The sequence below is a fragment of the Typopeltis vanoorti genome, chromosome 14 (assembly GCF_054136105.1).
Source record: "Typopeltis vanoorti isolate ZY-2024b chromosome 14, IOZ_Tvanoo_1.0, whole genome shotgun sequence".
Taxonomy (NCBI): Eukaryota; Metazoa; Arthropoda; class Arachnida; order Uropygi; family Thelyphonidae; genus Typopeltis; species Typopeltis vanoorti.
In genome coordinates, this window is record NC_143562.1 from 114,397,951 (window position 1) to 114,415,662 (window position 17,712).

The 17,712-nt window shown below is 38.3% G+C and overlaps 1 protein-coding gene across 2 annotated transcripts in view; it reads left to right on the forward strand.

Annotated features, from left to right (window-relative positions):
* lqf (epsin homolog lqf) overlaps positions 1-17,712 on the forward strand; it is a 310,461-nt gene that overhangs the window by 224,889 nt on the left and 67,860 nt on the right. For both annotated transcript variants that reach the window (XM_090403527.1, XM_090403528.1), the window contains one exon: positions 16,960-17,103. In XM_090403527.1, the coding sequence (XP_090259653.1) occupies positions 16,960-17,103 (144 nt within the window). The remainder of the gene's footprint in view (positions 1-16,959; positions 17,104-17,712) is intronic.

A 17,712-nucleotide genomic window follows, 5' to 3' on the forward strand; every position in this document is an offset into this window, starting at 1 on the left:
TTCAGCTGGAATAATGATGACTTTAAAGAAATGTTTTCACACATGGAAATATAAAAGTTTTATTGCCACTGCATAATTTGGAAAGCCCGATCAGAAGGGAGACAGGATTGAGGTGCTCTATTATGATAATGTCTGATATGATTTGGCATGAGCACCAAATCATCCATGAATCTCAGCATGACCAGAGTAAGAAAATTTTCAAATGTCATGCAGTTGAGAAAATGGAAAGGATGCTATATAAATCGAGCATCAGAACTAGCAGAACATGCTTGGTCTGGAGTGTTCATATGATAGAAAGTGAAAGATTTTTCTTACGAGCTGATGAAAGATGAAAAGCAACCAACACCTTTTGCTGGAAGTTGTGGGTGGTTTGACCACTATAAGAATCACTATGCCTTAAATAATCTCAATATGTCTGGCACTGCAGCTGAAGATTATGTTGCTGCTGAAGAATTTCATGTTTTTTCAAAGCAAAGATAGTAGTAGGGGTTACTTACTGCTTTAATGGTATGTAACCATACCACCTTTGGTATGGTTTTAAGGTGATATGTAAAGCCAAATAACTGGGAGGAGACCTCCACATTTCCTCCCAGGAATGCTTAGAACCGACTGTGGCTTCTGACCTAATGTCCAATCCTCACCTTCACATGGTGTATCCTGTTAGTGGGTATCTACTGAGTACTGAACAAATGGGGGATGTCCTGGCAATTTGGGACTTAGCTGATTAAATTGCATTTTATTGGCTTAAACCACAAATGCATATGACGGTACATTATGATAAGATTTCATGCCAGCTGGGGCATCGCCCAGATAAACAAGGCCCCCCCTCCCCTCCCCATGCTGCTGTTTTTATCAGGGAAATGGCAAACAGTGAAAAGTCATCCACTGGAACAAGCTCCAACTCAACATCTATAAGAAGAGTAAACCCAATATCAGAAGAATTGAAGATAGGAGCTATCAGTATAAGTAATATTAATGGAAAGGAAATTGGATTTGCAGAAGAATTGGAAAGGTACCATGTGGGCATAATTGGCATTACTGAGACAAAGAAGACAAAAACAAGTGAGATATTATTAAACAATAAGTATAGGATGATATTTTCAGTCAGTAATAATCAAGGAAATGAATTAGTAGCGATAGCATTCAACACTGAACATGAAGATAAACTTCTTGATTAGAACGCAGCTTCAAGTAGAGTTACATGGGCCAATTTCAGAATGGGGAAATGGACAATGAAACTTACATGTGCCTATGGTCTCATAGAAGGGTCTTCTAAGGAAGAAGTAGAATTTTTTGAGTCAATTAGAACAGACATCTGACATAAAGAACATGAAAAAAGTCTGGAGATTTGAACAGTGAGTAGGAAATGAATCTCACCAAGCATATAGGAATGTTTTGGGAAAATTTAGAGAAAAGAGCAAAGCTAATAATAACGGTACTTATTTACTGGACTTCTGATGCACCCAAGTTCACGTGGAGAGAAGAAACAAGAAATAAGGAAAACCTCGTTGACTATGTTATCATCGATATTGATATCATAAAGCTGGTTCAGGATACAAGAATATACAGAGGATTCGAAATTGGAAGTAACCATTACTTAATTATTAATTGACTTAAGGAATTCACAACATACAATAGAATATAAATTAAATTAAACTTTAATATATATTTCCAGTATTTCGGCAACGTCACGTTGCCATTTTCAAAGGAACTTACAATAAAGACGTGCACGCAGGCACTACATACAGTAAATGAGGACGAAGCAGGAAGCTATCATTTCTCCTGACGGTCCTGATGGTGCTCCCTAGCGGGCTCTGTAGGTATTCTTGGCCGTTGGGTTGAAGGTCTCATGATGTATGTCTCCCAAATTTGGGGCATTCTCATACAACCAAATTTGTTGAGGTTTGACATGTTTCTTAGGGCTGATTCCATGAAAAGTCTTTCAAACTTGAACTTGCTACAGTGTATTATTGTGGCTTTCTTGCACCGTATTCTGTGGCGTGTATCCAGAGCATGGTCTGCATGACCAGAGTGGCTATACTGATGAAAACGGATGTAGTCCTTGTGTTCTGAAATTCTGATATTCGCTGTCCTGCCTGTTTGGCCAAAGTAGGACAGCTTACAGCTGCAAGGGACCTGGTATACACCAGGTAGATCTAGGGGAAGTGGTTGGTCTTTAGTGGAGCAGATAAGGGATGCCAATGTTCTATATGGTCTGAAACAAGAGGTCAAGTCATGTTTTCTAAAGATTTTGGTAATTTTTTCCAAGGTGTCTCGGATGTAGGGAATGGTGATAGATTTAGAGTAATCCTTGTTGTGAAGTGGGGAGGGTTGTGGTTTACTGGTTTCAGTATTTTTTGGATTTTTTTGGGGGGGACAGGGTAGCCATTGGCTGAGAAAGTGTTGAGGATGTGATTTAGTTCAGTGGTTAGGGCATTGTCATTTGAACAGATTAGTTTAGCCCTGTTGTATATTGCCTTAATAACTTGAAGGGGGGGGGGAATTGTTGGTGAATGTATATGCCTGTATGGGTGGGTTTTCTATAAACAGAGAAAACCAAGGTTCCATCAGGCTGGCAGGTGACTAGTGTGTCTAGGAAAGGGATGCTGTTGTTTTTCTCTTTCTCCAGGGTGAACTTGATTCTGGGGTGTTGGTTGTTTAAGTGTGTTAGAGCCATGTGGCCAAATAGCAAGCACATCATCAACGTAGCAAAGCCATATGGTTGGTTTTTGTGGGGTAGAGTTTAAGGCTTTCTCTTCAGAAGTCTCCGTAAAGAAGTTGGCCAAGGGTGGGGAGAGTGGTGAACCCATGGCTGTCCCCTTGTTTGTAGAATTTTCCCTGCCAAACGAAATAGCCCGAGTTCATTGTGAACTGAAATAGAGCTGAGATATCGGGAGGATATTTAGCTTAGATTAGCTCTAATGTTTCTTTGAGTGGAACATTTGTGAATAAGGAGGAGACATCAAAACTGACCATTATGTCAGTATGTTGAAGTGTAAAGTTTTCTATGCTGGCTTTGAAATGGGAAAATTCTACAAACAAATAGAGGGGAGGGACAGCCATGGTTTCACCACTCTCCCCACCCTTGGCCAACTTCTTTATGGAGACTTTTGAAGAGAAAGACTTGAACTCTACCCCACAAAAACCAACCATATGGCTTCGCTACGTTGATGATGTGTTCGTTATTTGGCCACATGGTTCTGACGCACTCCTCTCCTACCCCAGGATCAAGTTCACCCTGGAGAAAGAGGAAAACAACAGCCTCCCTTTCCTAGACATGCTAGTCACCTGCCAGCCTGATGGAACCTTGGTTTTCTCTGTTTATAGAAAAACCACTCATACAGGCAGATAATTCACCAACAATTCCCCCCCCCCCCCTTCACAACCATATGGAGTTATTAAGCCTATACAACAAGGCTAAACTAATCTGTTCAAATGACAATGCCCTAACCACTGAACTAAATCACATGCTCAACACTTTCTCAGCCAATGGCTACCCCTCCCTCCCTCCCCCAAAAAAAATTCCAAAAAATATTGAAACCAGTAAACCACAACCCTCCCCCTTCACAACAAGGATTATTCTAAATCCATCACTATTCCTTACATCCGAAGCACCTCGGAAAAAATTACCAAAATCTTAAGAAAACATGACTTGACTTCTTGTTACAGACCATATAGAAAATTGGCATCCCTTATCCACTCCACTAAAGACCAATCACTTCCCGTAGATCTACCTGGTGTATACCAGGTCCCTTGCAGCTGTAAGCTGTCCTACTTTGGCCAAACAGGCAGGACAGCAAATATCAGAATTTCAGAACACAAGGACTACATCCGTTTTCACCAGTATTGCCATTCTGGTCTTGCAGACCATGCTCTGGATACACGGCACAGAATACAGTGTAAGATAGCCACAATAATACACCGTAGCAAGTTCAAGTTTGAAAGATTTTTCATGGAATCAGCCTCAGCCCTAAGAAACATGCCAAACCTCAACAAATTTGCTGAGGAGACTGCCCCAAATTTGGGAGACATACATCATGAGACCTTAAGCCCAACAGCCAAGAATACCTACATAGCCCTCTAGGGGTACCATAAGGACTTTTAGGAGAAACAATAGCTTCCTGCTTCGTCCTCATTTACTGTATGTAGTGCCTACGTGCACGTGTCTTTATTGTAAGTTCCTTTGAAAATGGCAACGTGACGTTGCTGAAATATTGGAAATATATATTAAAGTTTAATTTAATTTATATTCTCTTGTACGCTGTGAATTCCTTAAGTCAATTAATAATTATGTATAACCAGCGTATAAGCCTTTCTACAAGAATTATGACCGTTACTGCATACTAAGCAGGATAAAAATGGCTATCACATTGAAAAGAACAGTATGTAAGAAAATTTTAAAAAGAATTAAAGTTGAGCAGCTTTTACAGGTAAATTGTTGACTCAACTATACAAACTCATTGGAGTCTCAGTGGAAAACTCTGAAGAAGACATTAATTGATTCAGCAAAGGAGATATGTGGTGAAGTTGTATGTAAGGATAGAAAAATAAGAACACCATGGTGGGCACAAGAAGTTAAAGAAGCAGTCTGGGAAAAGAAGAAAGCATACCAAAATTTTCTAGCAAATAAGTCAGCAGATGCCCTAAAAAATGCAGAGAAAAATGTAAGCGAGCTGAGCTTATGTGTAAAAGTAGCTAACAAAAGTCATGGGAAGACTTTGGTAAGAGTATAGAAAATAATGTTAATGTTCTGAAGGCAATTGAAGAAGCTTAGAAATGGAGGAAAGAATACTTTCCTCCATTTCTAAGTAAAAGGAATCAGAGATGATAAAGATAAGTATATCCTAGATGTCTGGAGTAATTTCTTTAAAGACTGTTAAACAACCCAAGCAGCGACAGAACTGTACTAGAAAATTTTCAAGACGAATGCAAATAGGAGTACATATCAATACATTGAGGTAGAAAATGTCATAAAAAACTTGAATTGTGGAAAGGCAGCTGGAGTAGATGATATTCAGCCAGAAATGCTTAAGTATGGAGGTATAAAAGTTTTGCAATGGCTACATTGCATAATTCAGATGGCCTGGACAGAACGTTGAATTCCCAATAATTGGAGTAGAGCTCTCATAATACCCATCTATAAAAAAAGGGGACAAAACTGAATGTGAGAATTGAAGAGGAATTTCTCTACTGATTGTTCCAGGTAAGATTTATGTAAGTATACTTAAAAAGAGGTTGAGAAAGATTGTGGAAGAGAAACTTGGAGAAGAACAAGCAGGGTTCAGGCCAAATAGAGGTTGTCAAGATCAGATTTTCACTTTAAGACAAATGTTTGAGAAATTTTAGGAATATGACAAGGATCTGTACTTACATTTTGTAGATCTGGAAAAGCCATACGACAAGGTGCCCAGATAAAAGTTTTTCAAAAACACTACAGAGCAATCCATAGTCTATATTAAAGTTATCAGTCAGCAGTTAGAATTGAAGGAAATACAGGAAGATGGTTTGATGTAAAATCAGGGGTAAGACAAGGATGCACATTATCTCCACTCTTACTCATCATCTATATGGATTACATTAAGAAAAAAAGTGACATTAGGCCTGATATTAGAAGAATTTGAGATGTCAAACTATTTTTTTGCAGATATTGTACTCCTAAACACTGTAATGCAAGTCTCCAGGATTCCCTCACTAAATTGAATAACAGCTGTAACAAATTTGGCATGAAAATCAGCAATAAAAAGGTCCAAACTATGAAAATAGGAAGGAGTATAGAAGACTTCAGCTGCATTGTGAATGGAGATCCTATGGGGGGGGGATGAAATCAGCTAATGCCTTTTTATTCCCATATAGGGAGTAGGCAAGGCCGTTTTAGCCCTATCTAACTTTTTTGCACACTGAGTGGTTCAATCCCCACTGGTACCCAATGAGAAATAGTTGGCCCAAGGCTATCACTAATTAATCAGTACACAATAAAGAAGGTGGCTAGCAAGTGCCACCATCTCATGGTCCCTAACTCTAACACAATATTTTTAATGTCTGAAATAGTGTGGCTTCTATGGTCGATTTTCTTGAGTTTATGGGATGAAAAAACCAAGTTTCTGGGAGAAAAAACCCGCTTGCCTGTGCCAAAGATTGACTAACTCGGGAACCGGTTGAAACAAGGATTAGTAAAAGTTCCTCAAGTCAGCGACTAGACTTGAACTCAAAGTCTACCTTCGGGCATTTTAGCCCTTAGGAGTGCAAACACCACTTCCACTGAGCCACACGGGCGATCCTATAGAACAAGTAAAATATTTCGGCTATTTAGGCAGCATTTATAGTGAAGAGAGGTTAAATCTGGAAATAGACAACAGAATGAGCCAAAGCTTGTATGGTGGGTAGCCAGCTGAATAAATTTATATGGAATAAGAAAGAAATTAGCCAAAGCACCAAATTAGCAGTATACAAGACCGTGGTCAAACCAGTTTTAAGTGATCGATCTGAGAGTTTTGTTAGAAATAAAACACTTGAAAGACTAGAGACCACAGATGCGAGGCTTCTGAGAAAAATTGGGGGAGTAAACCAATAGCTTGAATGGCAGGATCATATTAAAAATAAAAATATTAGAAAGGAACTTGACATTATTAGCATTCAGGAATGTGTTAGCAGAGCTAAGGTGGTATTGGCCACTTAAATAGATTGGGTGAGGAAAGGTAGGCAAATCAGGTGTTTGATGCCGAGATGGTAGGAAAGAGACCCAGAAGAGAGGATGACCCAGGTCTAGGTGGATTGATTCAGTCAGAACTGCCTTAGAAGAATGAAATGTTAGATATGACAATATCAGAGTGCTTATAAGTAATAGACTAATTTGGAGAAAAATTGTGGATAAGAGATTAAGAATAATGTAAACTTAATCATGTAGTGCTGCCATAGTAACCTGAACACCTCTTGGGAAATTGATGATGATATGATGGTTACACACCAAGAGGCATCATCATCAAATTCCTGCCATGTACCCTCAAGGAGTGTACAGGATATGACAGTACTACATGAAAAAATTACATCATTGCTAACTTCCTATCTACAATTTTCCTCCAAATCAGTCTGTTACTTGTCAAGACTCCACCATTATCAGATCTTATATTTCTATCGTCTAAGGCACTTTGTACCGTTTCAATACACCTATATCTTGGTCTTCCTCTGGGTCATTTTCCTGCCAACCTGGCAGAGAACACTTGTTTTGCTAATCTTTCCTCTCCCATTCTATTTAAGTGACCATACCACCTGAGATTAGCTCTGCTAATGCATTCCTGGATGCTGACAATGTCAAGTTCTTTCCTAATATCCTCATTTTTAATATGATATTGCCATTGATGCCATCTGTTCATGCCTCTAATCTTTCTCAGGACTCTCATATCCGCAGTCTCTAGTCTTTGGTCAAGTGTTTTACTTCTGACCCAGCTCTCTGATCCATAAGTTAAAACTGGTTTGAACACTGTCTCGTATACCGCTAATTTAGTGTTCCGACTAATTTCTCTCTTATTCCATATGATTTATTCAATTGACTTCCCACCATACCAGCATTGCTGATTCTGTTGTCTATTTCTATATTTAATTTACTATCTTCAGTAAAAATCGTGCCTAAGTAGCTGAAATGTTTTACTTGTTCCACAGGTTATCCATTCACAACACAGTTGACATTTTCAATTATTCTTCCTATTTTCATTGTCTTTGTCTTTTTATTGCTGACCTTCATACCATATCTATTACAACAGCTATTCAATTTAGTCAGAGAATCTTGCAGACTTGTTACGGATTTATTTAGAAGTATAACATCATCCGCATAAAGCAAAGAGCTGACATTAACATCTCCAATTTTGATATCAGGTTTAATACCACTTTCCTTCATAATGTGATCCATATAGATAATGAATAACAGAGGGGATAATGTACATCCTTGTCTCACACCAGATTTAAGATTAAACCATCTTCCTGTACTTCCTTCAATTCTAACTGCTGACTTACAACTCAAATAAAGACTAAGTATTGCTTCATATAATGCCCCATTGACATCATATAACTGCAGCGTATTGAATAGCTTCTTTCTTGGCACCTTGTCATATGCCTTTTCCAAATCGACAAAACTGAAATACAGATCTTTTTTATATTCCCATGCTTTCTCGACTATTTGTCATAATGTGAAGATCTGATCCTGACAGCCTCTTTTTGGCCTGAATCCAGCTTGTTCTTCACCAAGCTTTTCTTCCACAATTCTTCTCAACCGTTTCTCAAGTATACTTGCATAGATCTTGCCAGGAACACTCAGTAGGGAAATACCTTTGTAATTCTCACATTCAGTTTTATTTCCCTTTTTATATATGGGTACTATGAGAGCTCTACTCCAATCATCGGGAATTCGTCCCTCTGTCCAGGATTTCTGAACTATGCAGTGCAGCCACTGTAAGGCATTTATACCACCATACTTCAGCATTTCTGGTCGAATATCATCTACTCCTGCTGCCTTTCCACATTTCAAGCCTTGGATGGCTTTTTCTACTTCAAAAATGGATATGTATTCCTGACTGCATGCCTGGTCGGTGTTTTTTTATCACTGTGCTGTCATCACTGCTTGTTTCATTTAGCAGTTTTTCAAAGTAATTACTCCATAATTCAAGGATATCTTTTTCTCCTGTTTTCATGTCACCTTTATCATCTCTAACTCCTTTTACAGCAATCTTTCCTCCATTCCTAAGTTTCTTCAACAACCTCCAGAATATTTTGCCACCTTCTTGATATTTATTTTCTATATTCTTGCCAAAGTCCTCCCATGACTTTTGTTTAGCTAGTTTTACACAGTGTTTAGCATTCTTGCATTTGTCTCTGTATTCTCTAAGAGTAAAAGCTGACTTATTTGCCAGGAACTTTTGATATGCTTTCTTCTTTTCCTTCACTGCCTCTTTAACTTCCTGTGTCTACCAGGGAGTTCTGATTTTTTTATCCTTGCACACAACTTCACCACATGCCTCTCTGGCAGAATCAATCAATGTTTTCTTCAGAGTTTGCCACTGAATCTCCAAGGTTTGATTCCTGTTCTCAAACTCTTTCATTTTCTTTTCAATAATCTTTCTGTATTTTAGTCTACAGTTCACATCTGAGAGCTGCTCAACTTTTATTCGCTTTAAAACTTTCTTACATGTTATTCTTTTCAATATGAAATTCAATTTTATCCTGCTCAAGACTAAATAGTGATCACTTCCAATTTCAAATCCTCTGTACACTCTGGTGTCCTGCACCAGGGAGAAAACATCACTATCAACAATAACATAGTCAATGAGACTTTTCTTATTCCTAGCCTCTTCTCTCCATGTGAATTTGTGCACATTTTTATGTTGGAACATGGTGTTAGTAATAACCAGTCCATGTCCTGAGCAGAAATCCAACAGATATTTGCCATTATTATTAGCTTTACTGTTTTCTCCAAGTTTTTCCAAAATATTTTTGTATGTCTCACAATCATTTCCTACTCTGCTATTTAGATCCCCAACAAGGACCAACTTTTCCTTTTTCATTGTGTCAGTTGCTTTTTCTAAAGCGTCAAAAAATTCCTCCACTTCTACCTTAGTAGAACCTTCTGTGGGACCATAGGCACAAATAAGTCTCATTGTCCAGTTCCCCATTCTCATATTTGCCCACATTACTCTACTTGAGACTGACTGCCATTCAAGAAGATTAGCCACTTATTTTGTGTTGAATATTATGGCTACTCTTTCTTTTCCTTGATTGTCATTGCCTGAATATAACATTTTGTATTTATTGCTCAGAAAGATCTCACCAGTTTTGGTCTTTTTTGTTTAAGTCACACCTATTATGTCGATCTTGTACTTATCTAATTCCTCAACTAGCTCCAATTCTTTGCCATTCAGGCTTCTTACGTTGATAGTACCGATCTTTAACTCTGGTGATATTGAGTTGGGGTTTGTTTTCAGATTTGTTCCAGTAGCTGACTTTTCGCTGTTCGCCCTGGTTCCCTGGCGAAAACAACGGCGGCCTTGTTTAACCGGGCGATGCCCCAGCCGGCATGAAATTTTATCATGTTGTACTATCATTTTTTTATTTTGGTTTAACCAATAATAATACAATTTGGTCAGCTAAATCCCAAATTGCCAGCCCATCCTTGTTCGTTCAGTATCAAAGTAGATACCCAACAGGGTGCACCACGAGAAGGTGAGGATTGGACATTAGGTCAGAATCCCTGGTCGGTTCTCCGCATTCCTTTAAAGGCTATGTGGAGGTCTCCTCTTAGTTATACAGCTTTGACCCTTAAGCACCCCCACATCAAGAGGCTATAATCAGAAATTGAAAACTGCAGGTAAGGTTTCAGGTGAGAGATTCTTCAAGCATTTGAGCCTCCTGTGAGTCTTCAGCATGCCAGCTAAAGAAGATGTAGTTAATAGTTGTTTTATATTATTATTATTATTATTATGGGCTGCCAGGGAGTCCTTACACTTGTCGAGAGAGGCCCTAAACATCATGTCAGTTACTATTCAACATTTGTGCATTATCTGTCATTTGTTCACAATCATGGCATCTACAACAGACTTTTGCAACCTATTCCACTCATTCACTACTCTCCTAGCAAAAAATCCTAGTTCTAACACCCTTGCTAATAATTTTATTTTTAAGGTGAGCCCTGGGTTGCATGCCGGGGGGGGGGGGGGGGCGTTGGCGTGCTCCATTTGGCACGCGTGCCAAGGGTTCTCCACCCCTGCCATAGACCTACTACCATCTTTGTCACTCGCTTCTGGATCCTCTTCACCTCCTCCTCATCACTAAGAAACCCTGGAGCACAGATCTGCATGCAGTAATCAAGATGGGATCTTATCAAGGCTCGATAAAGAGGGACAATAACTGCTTGTCAAGGTATTCTTCAGTTACCAAGTGATCTGATCTGCTTTAATCACTTTTGCTTTGTGTCCCCTAAACTTGAATTATTTATCCACTAACAGTCCCATGTCTCTGGCTTTGTCAATCTACTGGAGTACAGTTCCACCAATGTGATATACAGCTGGTAATCTTTTCACCCCAAAATGCATAACCTTACACTTTGCCACATTAAACTGACATCCATTCTCCTTTGCCCAGTCTGCGAGTCTGTCCAAATCATCCTGCAAAATTTTGACATCATGTGTATTAACTATTGCTCTATCCAACTTTGCATCATTGGCCAATAACTGAACAGTTCCTCTCAGATCCTTTCCTATATCATTAAGCAAAATGATATAGGAAATGTGTACAATTTAAACAGTAGCAGTCATAGAACAGAACACTGCAGCATGCCACTAGTCACAGGTCTTCTTTTGGATTTTGCTCCTGAATAAACTACTCCCTGATATCTCTCCATCAACCACACTGTTATCCATGTCACCAACCCTATATCCATCCCCCATGAGCTGCAGTTTACTGATTAGAATTCCATGTGGTATCTTGTTAAAGGCCTTTGCAAAGTCCAGCAGTATCACTATAAACCCATTACCTTGATTCATTTCAGTAACTTGCTCACATTATAAAATGTGAGCAAGTTACTGAGGCATGAAAAAAAGGACCGAACATTTTAAATAGCATGCTAACCGGCACAGAGGGCATGATGCAGCTACTGAGCACACCTAGTGGCAGATTTTGACAACAAACTGCCATTTGCTCCATTCTGCTATGAGCATTAGTCACATCTGCTGAAGTGAGCACGTGCACAAGCTGTTTGTCAGATTAGTGACAAATGACAACGAAAGAGCTTAAAGAACAATGTGTGCATGTGTGCAATTTTGCTGCAAACTTGGTAAAAATTTTACAGAGACATTTCAAGTGCTTAACCAAGTATACGAGGAGGGCTGTATAAGCCGAACGCAGTGCTATGAGTGGTTTAAGCATCGATGAATGAGTCGGTCAAAATTCAAGGTGATGTTGGTCGTGTTTTTTGATTGGAAAGGAATTATGCATTATGAATTTGTACCACGTGGCTAGATGGTAAACAGAGAGTGTACCAGGAAGTTTTAGAGCGTTTGAAGGATGCTGTGCACAGGAAGAGTTCTGAATTGTGGGAAAACCACACTTGGATGCTGCAACACGACAATGCACAGTCATACGAATGGCAAAACATCAGACAACCACTGTTCCCCATCCACCCTATTCTTTGGACTTAGCCCCAGCAGACTTTTTCTTGTTTCTCAAACTTAAAACCACTTTGAAAGGATGTCATTTCCAAACCATAGAGGAGATTCAGGAAAATGTGATAAAAGGACTGTGCTATCACAGAAAGTGCATTCCAACAATGGAAGAAACGTTGGGATCGGTGTATTGCGTAGAGGGGACTACTTTGAAGGGGATAATGCTTAAAATGTTGTAAAATGAGCAATAAAGTCTTTATAGCAAAACTTCGGTCTTTTTTTTGAACGTCTTGTATTCCATCACATGCTGTCTCAGGTAATTTTCCTTAGTAACTGCATAAATTCCATTTCCTTCCTCCCATGTGTCCTCTCTTCCTTCCAATCTATGTTATCATAGTTCAAATCCCCCCGTAATAATTATCTGTTCTCCACTCATTAAGTCTGTTTGCCAATGCATACTATTTCTATCATCTTTTCTATCCCCTGGTGTTTAGCAGCATTCCGCTATATTTTGTTCTGCTGGCCTATATCTCACCAGATAGCCTCAAATGTGCTATTTTCGTTGTCCTGTAGTTGAACTTCTTCTCTCTTTGGTTGCAGTTCATCGGCTATCATCAATAACACTCCTCCCTCCCCCATTGTTTTCTCTCTATCCTTCCTGAATACATTATACCCTTCACATTCTATCCCATTAACTATATCATCTTCTGTTATCCATGTCTCACTAATGCCAATAACCTGTGGACAGGATGAACTAACCAATCCCAATAATTCCTCCTCCTTGTTCTGAATGCTCCATGTATTAGCATACATAAAGTGCAAAAGACACTTAGGCCCACTGCTATCCTGACGCTTTATACTAACTATTCCATTCTAGTTTGTTACTAGTGATATTAACTTAGGCATATTATACACATTCTTACACTCCACTGGAAGTTAGTAATGATGTAATTTTTTCATGTAGTACTATCATATCTTGTACACCCCTTTAGGGTACATGGCAGGAATTTGATGATGGTGATGATGATACACTCCACTGCCCCACTGATTTCTCCATATCTACTCAACACCATTTCCCCCCCCTCCAAAAAAAAAAAAAAAAAAAAAAAACTAGTTTTAGTTTCCCTGATTCTGCACATCTGTTTTCACTTCATTCAACAACACTTTTTCCATTCTCTAAACACCAAATCCATTTAGATGCAAACCATCCTTCTTCCTTTTGCCCATCAAACTCACTCCACTCATCCACAAATTCCATACTACTCCTCCTGCATAACCTACACATCAAGTCATTTGCTATTATGGCCCTTCTTCTCAGCTCTACTCTGTCATACTTCGTCAACAGACTCACTATCTTAACTCTCTCACTCATTTCTTTTGATACAGTAATTCCAGTAATTCTTTCATGTTCTCTCTCTCTCATGTCATACTTTTCTCCTTTCAAGTCATTCATTCCAGCCAATATGATCATCTCTTTCACCCTACTCTTTTGTGCTCTAATAGCCTCACTAATATCATTACTTTTTCACACTTGGAAAGCAATGTTGTCAATCTCTCATCGATCACACCTTTTATGGTTGAATCACCGTACAAGACTTGCTCCTTAATATTTCTTTTTTCTCTTGGTCAAGCCCACATTTCTCTTATCTTGCATTTCTTTCTGTTATCAGCTGACCCGCTTGCCAGACATTTCTGCATTCGCTCCAGTTCTCACTTCTTCCTGTGTATTACTGTGTAAACGAGCTATCTTCCTCATTGCAGCCAACTCTTTATTCTTTATATCAGCCATACTTTTGTTCAAACTTTTTCTCTCTCTCTCTCAACCACATCACATTTAATTTTTCAGTCCTGTCTGCCATTACATCACACACATTTTCAAGCATATTCTTTGTTCCATTCACTACTTCAATCTGGTGACCTGAGACACACTTTTCATTCCTCTCTCTCATAGCATTTTCAGCACACTTTCCCACCACTGTCGCTTTCTAACCAAATTCCATTTGTCTTCGGTAATTCATACAGTTTTGCAGATATTTCACTGTGTGAAATCCTTTTGGCTAAATTCTTTATTGGTACTGAATATTTTATTTAATACTCTTTATATGCCTTATTAGGTATGAAAACCAGGTACATTTTTGATAAAATTCATCTTTAAAGATTGGGATCTCGCTTGCTTGGGAATGCAGCTCTATTATTCCATGTTTGTCTCCTGTTTTGCACGTTTTTGATATATGCACCGATTCTCAAGAATCCAACCCCAGCACATAACAAGCACTACCTAACTGTAGAATTCACTAAGAATAAGGTAGCTATCTTTTCATATGCTATTTTCTCATTCTTCATGACACTTGTCGTTGTTTTAACTTGTGCCTTATTCTCCTTGTATTGCTGAGAGCACCTTGTTCTTTGATACCTTCTCCATTGCATCCTGTTTCTCATCAGCTTGTACATAATTCAGTGATTTATCCATTTCATCTCTACTTTACTTAGGAATACAATCTGACATAGTCATATTGTGTCAGCCACTGCTTATTTCTTTCCTCTTCAATTGATGAAGAGGCGAGATGCCTCACATCTCTTGGCAGATCACCAGTCTGTTTCCTGAATCTGTTTTTCTGTAATACCACACATCTCTTGTTCAAGTGATGCTTGCAGTTTCCTAGCCATCCCTTGTCAGATTTGCATGATCACTCGCTCTCCATTTTGTGGCATATTTGTGACATTTTTCTGTTTTCCTTTATCCCTGTCTGAGTTGTTATTAAATCCAGCACTCATTTCATTATGTTACTTCAGCTATATGCTGTAACAGTAGCTATACACGAAGCACCTCAAGGCATCCACTTTCTTTAGTCTCATGCTCTCTCTCTCTTTTTTTTTTGCTTCCATAGTTAGCTACCCATTATTATTATCTCCCTGCAACTCACTAATCTCATCTGCCAAATATGTCAGAATCATTTCTGTACATTTCCTAGCCTGTAGCAGCACAAAATATCTGAAATTCTCACCTACTCTACTATTCACCTCAAGCCTCAGTGATTATTACTGCAGTTTATTTGAAATTTCATACAGAGTGGACATGACTCTTGAACTCATCAGTAATATTATGTCACCTCTGTTATCCTTTCTGTCTTTCCAAAAATGCTACAGCCAGCATATCCCCATCAATGTATCATTGTTTGTCAACAACATCTTCACTGACACCAATGATTTGCAGCCTAACATTTATAAAGCCACAAACTCCCTTTACTCCTAATACTCCCTTTTTTTGGCATGACCATAGTAAGCTTTCCCTTAGTTCTGCATTCTTCACAATTTCCTCTTTTTTTTTAATATTAGCCTTACACACACACACACACACACACACACACACACACACACACACACACACACACACACAAAGGTCCCTAAAACCTATTGGCACAACAGTGCTATGTATGTGGGCAAGTAGTTAGGAATTTGTTGATGTGTTTCATGAAGTCCTGAGACTTGTATCCATTTGGGAAAACAGTATAAGGAAGACTGTAAGCAGAAATGTAGGGAATGCAGGAGAGAATGAAAAATTGGTTTTGATGAGTTTGGAGTTGAACTGTATATGGGTGTTGACAAGCAACTGCTCGTGTTCATACATGATCAGAAGAAAGTGGTAGTGTTTAATTCACTGTAGCACCCATGCAAATACCTATATAATGCAGCAACAGAGTGTCTCTGAAAGCAACTGGAGTGATCTAGTAAGGAAGGACCATCATTTAAACAAATTGCTCGCTTCTGAATACAATCAAGAATTCTGAGAGTGGTTTTAGGAGCACCATTCCAAATGTGGGAACAACCAATTGAAAGTTTATTTTTTCACTTGGTCAGACTATAATAAATTTAGTTTAATCCTTTATCCAAGTGTGTGCAAACAAAGTTTGCACCTGAAAGTATCTTCAGGACTGGGGTTTGTGAAGATACTTTCAGTATCTTCGGGAAAATATCTTCAGGACTGGGGTCCTGAAGATACTGAAAGTATCTTCACAAACCCCAGTCCTGAAGATACTTTCAGGTGCAAACTTTGTTTGCACACACTTGGATAAAGGATTAAACTAAATTTATTACAGTATTCCAATGTTAGGCAGATTTGAGCTTTAAAAGCATTAGGTATTGAACAGGAGAGAAGTATTGTTCGGAACAAAAGAGAATATCAAGCTTTTTGTAGGCTGCAGATGCTATTGGTATAATATGCTTATGTTTGAGTAGGTTGAATATGAAATTTCATAGAAGAAGAGATAACTGACTAGTTAGCAAGTGGATTGTTGTCAAAGGCAGAGCAAGCTAGATCTTTCTCTGTAATGCCAGTCACCAAAATTATACAGTGGGTGGAGGGAATATTGAATAACTACAACGATATGCAGACTGTGTCAAGATGCATACCTAACATTATTATGACACTTAACAGTTATAGATATCTAATAATGGAGTTCATCATAAGACTGTGTGGATCTGACATTGGGTCTGAAGTCCTGATTGGTTTGTCACATATTTTGTAAGTGCCATGGGAAAATCTCACTTAACTCTGACCCTTAAGCTATCCTTTTGGAATTTGTACATTTCTAAAATCTTTTTTATATAACTTATAAAATAAATTTATAAATACACATATGTGCAGTAAATCTTAGATATGTATTATCTATCATATGTTTTTACATAAGCAAAATATAATTCAATTTGAATACCAGTTTTCATCATATGTGATGTGGATGAAGTCACTGGTAATAGGGTTAAAATCAAGTAATGAAATATATTTTACATCTTATTCTGCATTTTTTTTTTTTTTTAGATAATAAGGATCCTTGGAATAATGTTACACCACCATTAGCACAGGATCCATGGAGTCCAAAGCCTTCACATTCTGCATATACAACAAATGGTGGGATGGATGAGTTCGATGGACTGACAAGAAGAGAAATAGCAAATTCACCTGGTATTGTAAATTCTGTACTCAAATTTATTGGAAATATTAGGTTTCCATTAGGTTAATGGAAACATTGGAAAATATTTCTTTGTGTTTACTTATTAATTTATTACATTTAGGAAAATGCTCGAATCTGTTTTTCAACATCAGATTTCGGATATATACATACATCTGCAAGAGCTCCTGTTATTTACTCCTTCTAAGCCCTTTTTATAACCATTTATGGTTATAGGCTTCCCCCATTTGTTTCAGTCATTCTCTGTTGAAGGCTTCCCAATGCCAGCATTCTCCAGCCATCTCCACTAGGTCATCCTTCCATCTTCTCTGGTCTTCCCAGCATTCATCTTCCTTCAATGGATGCCACTTGATTGTCCATTTATCACTTTTCATCCATGCAATATGTCTTGCCCGTCTCCATTTCAGTTTTAAAATCCCTTCCTCTTATAAATATCTTTTATTTTATGATATTATTAATTTATTTTATTTATTTATTAATTATGCCGGACTGTGCAATTTGTAATACTTTTATTTACTTCTTCGTTAATATCATAGTTGTATGTCATAGTTAAGATTGTAGTTGCTTGAGTTAGTTTTTCATGCACAAAACTCCCAGTTATT